The following is an 11,246-nucleotide window of genomic DNA, read 5'->3' on the forward strand; positions in this document are numbered from 1 at the left end:
ATGAGCACAGTACAAGAGGATGCTTGGTCCCTGTGCGAGTATAATCCAGTTTGATTTTGTGTGGGAAGATTGCTTTTCTAATACGGCATGCACAAACATTTGTGGGTTGCTGATATTTTTGTACTTGTCTCCTGGCTGAGTACCGTGTTGTAAGGGTTAATCCTCAAAAAGCTGTCTGGCGTCAGCTTTTTTTAAAGTTGTAAACAGTCCAGTGTTTGTGAACCAAGCGAATAGATATCACCCAGTGATGGTGTAGTTGACTGTTTGAGGGCAATGCTTTCAGTCTGGTGTAAACGTCGCCAAATAGATCACAATAAATTCAATCAATCATACACATATTTTACCCAGGTATTTTGAAGTGGCGTGCAGTGATCCTGTTGTCCATATCTGGGTTCTCTTGCTGCTGGGTTTATGTGTACAGACACTGAGTTGGCAGGCAGAAGAGCAGCTGGTTCATGGTGGCTGGAGGGAGCTTCATTCATAGAATCCTTACAGTACAGAAGGAGGCCATTTGGCCCAACGAGTCTACACCAACAACAATCCCACCGAGGCCCTATTCCTGTAAGCTTTATTGACCCTGCTAATCTCCCTGACAGTAGGAGGCAATTTAGCATGGCCAATCAACCTAATCTGCACGTCTTTGGACCGAGAGAGGAAACTGGATCACCCAGAGGAAACACATGCAGAAACGGGGAGAATGTGCAAACCCCGCACAGACAGCGACCGAAGGCCGGAATTGAACCCAGTTCCCTGGCGCTGAGAGGCAGCAGTGCTAACCACTGTGCCACCCAGTAAAGCTTTTGCTGCCTCCCCACACTTCCAGTGCCGGAGAGGCAAAAACCCTAACACTTTACAAGGGCACATTCTAGAAAATTCCTCTCTGACCCCTTAGGGTAATCCCGTTGACCAAGTATTATCTACAAAGACACTTGCCTTTTATATGATATAATTTCTGCCCCAGTCAGAAACCAGTCCTCGCGCTCAAAGGCAGAGAATCAGTAGGCACCAAAGCCATCAGCGCTGCATTCGAGGCTTGCTGCACCTTGAGAGAAGAACCACCTAGTATCCAGTCTGTTTCTGCACACACTCAATTTGTGCCCTCTAGGCTTCCCCAATCTGTTAAACTATCCATATGGAAACTAGCCCCCACATTTTCAGTTTTGACTTCAAGCAGTCCCATGTCCTTGAGTCTAGTTGAATACGTGAAAACTGGAATCATTCAGTGGAAGAATCAATATTGAGTAGTGTACTGAAACGCTGTAAATTACTGCGTCTAATATTTCAAGCTGCTTCCATCACTGTCACCACCCATGAACGTTGAGTACTTCACGCCTAGTGTTATGCAGCTCAGAGCTTCCTCTTCAAGCACCACCCGACCTTGGATGGAGTTAAAAATATTTATAAATAAATTCACAGCACAGAATCGGGCCATTATATCCAACAGGTCAACGCCAGCATTTGTGCTGAGTGAGAGCCTTCCCCTCATCCTTTCAACATGTCTTATTCCTTTCCCCTCCTTAGGTTGATTGGCCACGTTAAATTGCCACTAGTAGGGTGAACACGTGGGGTTATGGGGATAGGGCTTTGGTGAAATTATGGTTGGTGCGGACTAGATGGGCCAAATGGCCTCCTTCTGCACTGAAGGGATTCTATGAATTACCGAGCTTCCACTTAAATGTATTTATACCATTCACCTGGCTGTTTGTAACAAGTTCTGCTTTCTGGGTAAAGTTTCTCCTGAATTCCTCCTTGGATTCATTAGAGACTGTTAAATTCCTGCTCAGAAGATGAGGTGCTGTTCCCCCAGCTTGTGATGGATTTCTCTAGAACATTGCAGCAGGCAAAGGATCAATAGAAATTTGAGAAAGCTGGTGAATTGAAACAGCAGAAGGTCAGAGCCACGGCTTGCAGACCGAGCGAATGTGTTCTGCAAAGCGGTCGCCCAGTTTATGTTGGGTCTCCCCAGTGCGGTGGAGACCCCTTCCTGGCAGCGACTGCTTTGACAAAATGGGGAGAAGTACAAGTAAATCACTGCTTCATCCAGGAGGAGTGTCTGGGCCCTTGAAGGAGGAGGAGATAAAGGGGTTACACCTCCTAGGATGGGTGTTGAGGGTGGTAGAGGAGTGGACCAGGGTGTCACAGAGCGAACGGTCCCTTTGAGATGCTAACCAGAGTGTGGCGACTAGGGGATTTTCACAGTAACTTCATCGCAGTGTTAATGTAAGCCCACTTGTGACACTAATAACTTTAAAACTTGCACTGAAGGGCTCCATCTAGTAGCAGAGATTGGTTGGTGCAGGTGGAGCTGAGACAGCCACCTGCACTGACCAGCTTCTGCCACTGGATGGAGCCTGCTCAATCTAAAATGCTGTACGCAAATGGTGAACACATTTTCTAAGTGTTTTGTGTGTTATATTTCTTCTTTATTTAATAATAACTCTAATTTTGCAAGTTGTTTCAGCAGTAAATGCTCAGTACATCACTGTGTATTTCAAATATTACATCAGTTTTTCCAGGCTAGAAATGCCCAGAGAAAGCTCACACTGGTTTTAACATTGACTCCAGTGAGACAATCATTTCACTTCGGTCGCAACTTTCAGACTCTCAAACCCAGCTTTAGAATCGTACAATCCCTACGGTGCAGAAAGAGGCCATTCGGCCCATCGAGCCTGTGCCAACAACAATCCCACCCAGGCCCTGTCCCCTTAACGCCACATATTTACTCCGACGCTAAGGAGCTATTTAACGAGGCCAGTCAACCTAACCTGTACATCTTCGGTCTGTGGGAGGAAACCGGAGCACCCGGTCCACGCGACACGGGGAGAATGTGCAAACTCTACAGTCACCCGAGGCGGGAATTGAACCCGGGTCACTGCTGTGAGGCAGCAGTGCTAACACTGTGCCATAGTTGAGGTCTTCCTGCACAGAATGAGAGGTGATCATATTGAGAGGGAGAGACAGAGGGTTGTTCTCTGGGCAGTGAAATCGTGGGGCACAGTCTCGGGGGAAGGGGGCTGAGCGTTTAGCATTGAGATGAGGAGAGAGAGTTCTCCAGGAAGGGTTGTGAGAAGGCTTGATGACAGGCTGCGTCCCTACCCCTCTTTAGTTAGAACATAGAACACTACAGCACAAACAGGCCCTTCGGCCCACAAGTTGCGCTGATCATATCCATACCTAACAGGCCTATCTATGACTCTGAATCCCATTAAATCCCATGTACTCATCCAGAAGTCTCTAAAAAGACCCCAGCGAGTTCACCTGTACCACCACCGACGGCAGCTGGTTTCATCACTCACCACCCTCTGAGTGAAAAACCCCTGACTTGTCCAATTGAGTATTTGAGATTGGTTCAGTTCATCTTCTTGTGGTACAACGGTGGAACTAGGCTGTTTTTTTTCCAAAAAACGGTCAAAGATTTAATGTTCAGAACTCTTTATCACGTTCTGCTGCCTCTCCACAGGTGAAAGATCTGGATAACCGAGGGCTCTCAAGAACGTAAGGAGACATAACACAGCTATGATTGATATCAGCACTGAGGCCTTGTCCTGTGAAGAAGAGCTGTATTTTTTTTACATACACTAGTTTGGGAATAAAGGAAGATCTCAGAGTTTGTTTACATGTTGCGACCTATCTGCGGTAATCTGTCTGAAATGTCCAATTGGTTGGTGAATGATTTATGGCAAGTGACCAAAACATTATTATGCTGGGCTTAATGTTCTACCCTGGTCAAATAAAGGGTTCAAATGGACACCCACGGAGTGATGTGGACTGGTGTAATTCTCTTTCCAAGGTCGTTGCGATGCACTGTATGAAGTTTGGTTCTGACGAGCGTGGATTCAAATGTCCTCCTGCTGTCCAAATATCCCCAAGCCTAACTTTCTAATTCACTGGCTTAGCTTAATTTGTCTAATCTGCACTCACATGGTCTGTTTTCATACACATTCAGTGAATGACCACAACCTGTTTGGCCATGGAGGGCGTCACAGCTATATTAATCCTGTCTTCACATGGCGGGCAGAGGTCACTGAATCAGTCAGTGAGATCCACTACTGTAGAACTGTCACAGGCACAGTGGGTCCCTCTCTCTCTATTCCTCTCTCATTTCCCCCTCCTGCCCATTCTTCACCACCACCCCCCAACTATCCCCTCATAACATCCCTTTCCTTAACACTCTCTCTTTCCCTCTCCACCCACTTACCTCTTCCCCCCCCTCCCTCTTCTTCCTCCTCCTCCTCCCCCCCAACGTCTTCCCTGCCTCCCTCTCCCCCCCCCCACCCTGCCTCCCTCTCTTCCCCCCCCCCACCTCCCTCTCTTCCCCCCCCCCCCCGCCTCCCTCTCTCTCCCCCCCCCCCCCCCCCCCCCCCGCCCCCTTTTTCCCCTCCCCTGCCACCACAGGGAGGGAAGGGTCACTGAATCCACCAGCAAGATCCAGTATTATAGAACTGTCACAGGCACAGTGGCCACATTGGCTTCTCTCTGTTTGCATCATTCTATTCGATCAATCCTTGACTCTGTCTGCTAGCCCCAGGCCGGAGAGGGAGGGGGGGAACACAACAAAAACCACCCACCCTTACAGTTGGCTGCCTTGACCAGGGATTGAGGCTGGGCCCCCCCTCACTACTATAAATGGAGAAATGCAATTACATTGAGTCACTCTTTAATAATCTACTTTTAAACTTCTGTTTTACGACAGGAAATGTTTAATGTTTGCAAATGAAATCAGTTTCCCATTCATTACGAGCAGAATCCGTGGATTAGCTTCAGCGAGAAGCATTCAGTTCAAGCTAAGACTTCAATTTCCTGTTGGATAGCTCCACATGTACTTGTGGTTTCTCTCTCTCCCTCTCTCACTATCCCTTTCATTCCTCATCCCCCTGCTCCTCCGTAACAGCTCTCTCCTCGATGCCCTCTTTCCCTCTCCTCACCCCCTGCCCCCCTCTTTCCTTCCTCACCCCCTGCCTCCCTCTTCCCTCCCTCCCTCCCTCATGCTACCACCGAGCAGCATGCTTTCAGATGCCATCATCGACAATTATTCAACACCCTGCAGGGGGTGTCAGAGAAGGTGAATCCAAGAACAGAAGAGCAGTGAATCTTCACCCGTCACACAGCCACTGCACTGTGCTCTGTAACTCTATAATGACACAAGGTTGTGCCTGGTCAGCTATCTTGGCACTCCAAAGGAAATCACTCCCATTCCCTCACCCACCACCAGCACACATGATTCAGTCCCACACTTCTAATGTAAATCACACAATGAAATGAAACAAGGCCATATTGTTTGCAAGACTTTGTCAATTTGAAACAACTCTTTCTAGTGTTGTCCTGAGAACCCAATCCAGAGCGCGTATCTTTGCCTCACTTCATGTAAAAGGTTCTGTGGTTTGATTTGCTGCTCACTGGAGTTAAGTGCCTCACCTAATACAAAATATCCTTGAATATCTCAAATATTCTTGTGCGGTTTAATGAGACAGCATTGAGTACAACACACATGCACAAATTAGGCTGCCAAATCACACTGATCAACTAGTGTGTGTACTGTAATCCTGATATATATATATATATATATATTTATATATACACCAGATTAGCAGCACAGAGGAAGGCTATTCGCGTGTGTGCACTGGCCAGAAAAAAAGGTAATGTAGCATTCTGATTCTTGGTCCATAAATAGGGCAGCACAGTGGTTAGCACTGCTGCCTCGCAGCACCAGGGACAGGGGTTTGATTCCTGCTTTGGGTCACCGCGGAGTCTGCATGTTCTCCACGTGTCTGTGTGGGTTTCCTCCCACAGTCTGAAAGACGTGCTGGTTAGGTAGATTGGCCATGCTAAATTCTCCCTCACTGTACCCGTACAGGTGCCGGAGTGTGGCGACAGTAACTTCATTGCAGTATTAGTGTAAGCCTATTTGTGACAAATAAATAAACCCTCTATTTCTCTATACTTATAACTACAATATATGATGTTTCCCTTGCCTTTATCTTCCCCTGCTTCCGATGACCAGCCTGAAGCAACCAGCAACCAGCCCCCACCCTGCTGCCAGCTCTGATCTTCGCCCCCAACAATCCAGACTCACCTCCAACAATCTGGGCGCACCCCCCCCCCCCGATGGCCTGCCCTAATCGTCCTCCTCCCTCCCCTCCCAACGATCCGAATTGCCCTACCTCTTGCCATTGTCCCCCTTGCCCCCCGACCTCCCAGGGGGCCTCAGTAGCCTCTGTTCCCTCCAGCAGGGGTCAGACAATCTGGTGCCTGTCAGTTGGGAGCAGTCGTAAACACCGCTGGAGAGAACCACTCCCGGCCGCGGGTGGGTGCTAGCGGGCCCAGAGAATTCCGTCCCAGGCCCGCTAATCATATCGAAATGTCAGTTCTGCGTCGATTTCTGACATGGAGCTGACGACACCAAAACTTACCTTGGGAGGCCTGGCGTCCAGCGTGAATCCCACAAATGGCCACTGCTGATGTCTCTTGGCTAGCTGTGCTACAAGAGTGGATTAAGAGGTCTCACAACACCAGGTTAAAGTCCGACAGGTTTATTTGGTAGGACAAGCTTTCGGAGTGTCCCTCTCCACGTCGTGGCTACCTGAGCAGCGCAGTGGGCTGGGAGAATTGCCCCTGTATTCTGTGTACATCACTAGAGGGGGAATGTATCATGTGATCTAGACATCAGCATCCGATTTCATAAATCACAGAAACCCCACAGTATAGAGAGGCCATTCGGCCCATCAAGTCTGCACTGACCACAATCCCATCCAAGCTGTACCCTCATAACCCTACATATTTTACCCACTAATCCTTCCATGCATCTCAGGACACTTGGGGACAATTTAAGCATAGCCAATCAACCTAACCCACACATCTTTGGGAGGAAACTGGAGCTCCCGGAGGAAACCCTCAAAGACACAAGGAGAATGTGCAAACTCCACACAGACAGTGACCCGAGCCGGGAATTGAACCCAGGACCCTGGAGCCATGAAGCAGCAGTGCTAACCCACTGTGCTGCCCATTTGTTCTGAAGAAGCTCCCAACTCAGACATATGTATAAGTCCTCCAGCAGTAACACTGCTAACGAATCCTTCATGAATGAGCTACATATTTTTGTGTTAACCAATCCCTTCTGTGTGGTCAGTAACTGGGGACAGGCCATAAATTATGGTGTTTGTCGGCAACAGTGACACCCTCAGAATAACTTTATAGCAAAGCCTTGCTGGCTAATTCGCAGCTATCATTCAGGCATTTTTTTTATTCATTCAGGGATTATAGACATCACTGGTTGAGCCAACATTTATTGCCCGTCCCTAACTGGCCTTGGTCTTGCTTAGCATTTCAGAGGGCATTTAAGAATCAACCACACTGCTGTGAGCTCTGCAGTCACATGTAGGCCAGACCAGGTAAGGAAGGCAGATTTCCTTCCCTAAAGGACATTAGTGAACCAGATGGGTTTTTCCAGCAATCAACAATGGCTTTGTAGTCTTCAGTAGATTCTTAATTCCAGACTTTTATTGGATTCAGAGCTCACCATCTGCCACAGCAGATTCAAACCTTTGTTCGCAGAGGATTACCCTGGGTGTCTGGATTACTAACTGGATTAGGTCACCTCTTAACCTTCTTCTTTCTAACGAAAACAATCGATTGTTTTTGTTAGAGAGAAGAAGGTTAAGAGGTGACCTAATTGAGGCATACAAGATGATCAGAGGATTAGATAGGGTGGACAGTGAGAGCCTTTTTCCTCGGATGGTGATGGCTAACACGAGGGAACATAGCTTTAAATTGGGGGGTGATAAATGAGAGGACAGATGTCAGAGGTAGGTTCTTTACTCAGAGGGTAGTAAGGGCGTGGAATGCCCTGCCTGCAGCAGTTGTGGACTCACCAACTTTAAGGGCGTTCAAATGGTCAGTGGATAAGCATATGGATAACATTGGAATAGTTTAGGTTAGAGGGTCATTAGACTCGTTCCACTGGTCGGCGCAACATCGAGGGCCGAAGGGCCTGTACTGCGCTGTAATGTTCTATGTTCTACTAATCCAATGACAATACCAGCACTCCACTGCCTCCCCAAATCAGCTGTCAAAGCTCAACTGCAGAGCCAAAATGATTATTTTGGTAATTAATTATCTTGAGGCAAATGTGCCTATTAGCAGAGAGCTTTAATCGGAATAGAAGAGTTTTGTCTGTGATGTGTTCAACATTTTTCATGACTGCACTTTGACACAAAATGCTTTAGAAATCAGTGACTAACTTAAGAAGCTACGGTGCTTAGCCACAGCTAGAGCTGTTTTTGCCATTGGGAGAGAGAGAGAGAGAGTCAGGAGGATTCCTGTTCCTGCCTCTCGTGCACAGCCCACGTTCTGATAGCCGTGACTTGAATGTCAGATAGAACATAAACTGAATTCACCTTTTTCCCCTGTTGTCAGCTACACTCGATGAACTCAGCCCAGCTGGTCCCAGAATGCAGTGGGTACCCTCATAAACTCAGTAACCCCTGGATAGTGTGAACGTGTCAAGGAAGGGGGGCGGGGGGGGCTGCTGCTGAAGCAAGGGAATGAACTCTTCAATAGGATGAAGCAGCAAGGAAAATGCTAATCAATGTTATGCTGTTATTTCATCCATTTTTTTTTGGAAGCGAGGGGTGTAGTTGTTGGACTGGGTTTGTCATGTGCGGGACCTGAGGTGAACGAGTTCAGTATGTCAGTCCTACCAAAAAAAAACTTTTTTTTATTTTTGACCCAAAACGGGAGTCAGACGGGAGTGACAGCTCCCTGTGGAGTGCTCTCTCTGTCAAACAGTTACAGGACTGATCAGCTGCAGATTCTACCCCAGTGACAATGCCTAGCTGACCAGACTATGTCAGGTCAGACCGAATGCCAACCGGAAGCAGGGTGAATATCCCTAGGTTCCCAGTAAATTAAACTAAAACGTGTGCCCACTCCAGCGAACCCTAAAGCCCTGGCAATGTGTGATTCCTCATTTAGCCTCAACTTAAGCCAGGCGAGGAATGTTGCTCTGTAGATGAGAAAAAAATAGTATGCTAAAGTACAGCACCGTTTTGCCATCCAGTCAATGTCATTATATTTTACAAATAAACGAAATAGGAGCAGAAGTAGGCCATTCAGCCCCTCAAACCTACTCTGCCATTCAATAAAATCATGGCTGATCTATTGTGTTTCTAATTCCCAATTACCCCAATAACCCTTGATCCTCTTGCCTCACAACAATCTATCAACCTCTGTTTAAAAATATTCAATGACCCCCCCCCCTCCACTAACCTCTGAGGCAGAGAGTTCCAAAGTCACACAACCCTCTGAAAGAAAGAGTTTCTCCTCATCTCAATCCTCAACGGGCAACCCCTAATTTTAAAACAGTGACCCCTAGTTCTGGACTCACCCACAAGAGGAAACATCCTTTCCACGTCCACCTTGCCAAGATCGTTCGGGATCTTAAACACTTCAATCAAGTTACCCCGCACTCCAATCTCCAGTGGAAATGAATCAAGTTTGCCTAAACTGTCCCTGTGAGACCACCCACTCATTCAGGCACTAATCTAGTAAACCTCTAAACTGTTTACACCCTCCCTTAAGTAAGGAGATCAAAACTGCGCACACCGTTGGGGATGTGGGCTCACCAATATGATAATAACAGATACAGGAATGGGTTTGGGAATGTAAATGTGGGAGATATGATTGGGAAATTTGCAGATGACACTAAAATTGGCTGAATAGTTGATACTGAAGAGGATAGCTGTCGACTCCGGGATGATATCAATGGTTTGGTTGAGTGGGCTGAGAAGTGGCGAATGGAATTCAGTCGGAAAAGTGTGAGGCAATGCATTTGGGAAGGACAAACAAAGCAAGGGAATCTCAATAAACAGGAGGATATTGAGAGGGGTTGAGGAAGTGAGAGACCTTGGAGTGCATGTCCTCGAAGGTGGCAGGGCAAGGTGGGTACGGTAATAGAGAAAGCCTGTGGAACACTTTCCTTTATGGAGCGAGGTACTGAATACAAAGCCGGGATGTAATAATGGAACTAAATAAAATGCTGGTATTTTGTGAACAGTTCCGGTTACCACATCACAGGAAGGGAACAGTTGCTCTGGAGGAGCAGAGGAGATTTACATGAACGTTCCAAGGATCGAAAATTGGAGTTGTGAGGAGAGATTGGATAGGCTAGGGTTGTTTTCCTTCGAATAGAGGAGGCTAAGGGGTGACCTAATTGAGGTGTATAAAATTGTGAGGGGCTTAGAGAGAGCGGACAGGAAAGACTTAATCCCCGAGCTGAGGGGTCAATTACAGCGCGTATATATTTAAGGTGATTGGTGGAAAGATTAGAGGGGACATGAGGGAAAATATTTTTACCCAGAGGTTGTGGGCATCTAGAATTGGCTGAAAAGCTCAACTCATTTAAAAGGCACAGCCTGAAAGTGAGGGTGGGTGGGGGGGGGGATGCAGTTTAGAACGGAGTTGAGGAGGAACTTCTTCACTCAAAGGGTGGTGAATCTCTGGAATTCTCTGCCCATTGAAGTGGTGGAGGCTACCTCGCTGAATATATTCAAAGTCACGGGTAGATAGGTTTCTGATAGACAAGGGAATTAAGGGTTATGGGGAGAAAGCGGGAAAGTGGAACTGATCCACTTCAGGTCAGCCATGATCTTATTGAATGGCGGGGCAGGTTCGAGGGGCTAGATGGCCGACTCCTGCTCCTATTTCTTATGCTCTTACCTGGATCTGCACCTGGATTGTTGTAACTGCAAGGCTACAGATCAGGTTATGGATAGTGAGGTTAAAATGAGCAGCTTGTTTCCTTTTCTCTTTTGAATGGCTGGATTAGACACAATGGGCTGAATGGCCTCTTCCTGCACCATAACATATCTATGGTTCTATGCATATTGTGGGAAGATAGTATCAAGGTAGAAGACCAGCCACGATCTAATTAAATGGTGGAGCAGGTTCAAGGGGCCGAGTGGCCTACTCCGCTTCTACGTGCTTGTAAGTTCCAAAGAACTGAAGACATTTATGTCTCAAGATAAAGGGGAGGCGGTTTAGAACGGAGTTGAGGAGGAACTTCTTCACTCAAAGGGTGGTGAATCTCTGGAATTCTCTGCCCGTTGAAGTGGTGGAGGCTGCCTCGCTAAATATTTTTAAGAAGCGGGTTGATGGGTTCTTGATAAGAGAGGGGATTAAGGGTTATGGGGAGAGGGCGGGAAAGTGGAACTGAGCCACAACAGATCAGCCATGATCTTATTGAATGGCGG

At 47.3% G+C, this 11,246-nt stretch overlaps 1 protein-coding gene across 1 annotated transcript in view; it reads left to right on the plus strand.

Annotated features, from left to right (window-relative positions):
* The window catches only part of stt3a (STT3 oligosaccharyltransferase complex catalytic subunit A), a 46,869-nt gene extending 43,121 nt beyond the window's left edge, over positions 1-3,748 (plus strand). Inside the window, exon 18 of the mRNA XM_080182219.1 lies at positions 3,461-3,748. Within this exon, the coding sequence (XP_080038345.1) occupies positions 3,461-3,499 (39 nt within the window). The 3' untranslated portion in view covers positions 3,500-3,748. The remainder of the gene's footprint in view (positions 1-3,460) is intronic.
* The last annotated feature ends 7,498 nt before the right edge of the window (positions 3,749-11,246 follow it).

This window comes from Carcharhinus amblyrhynchos, unplaced genomic scaffold (assembly GCF_965287045.1).
Source record: "Carcharhinus amblyrhynchos unplaced genomic scaffold, sCarAmb.v2.hapA scaffold_49, whole genome shotgun sequence".
In the NCBI taxonomy this organism is placed as follows: Eukaryota; Metazoa; Chordata; class Chondrichthyes; order Carcharhiniformes; family Carcharhinidae; genus Carcharhinus; species Carcharhinus amblyrhynchos.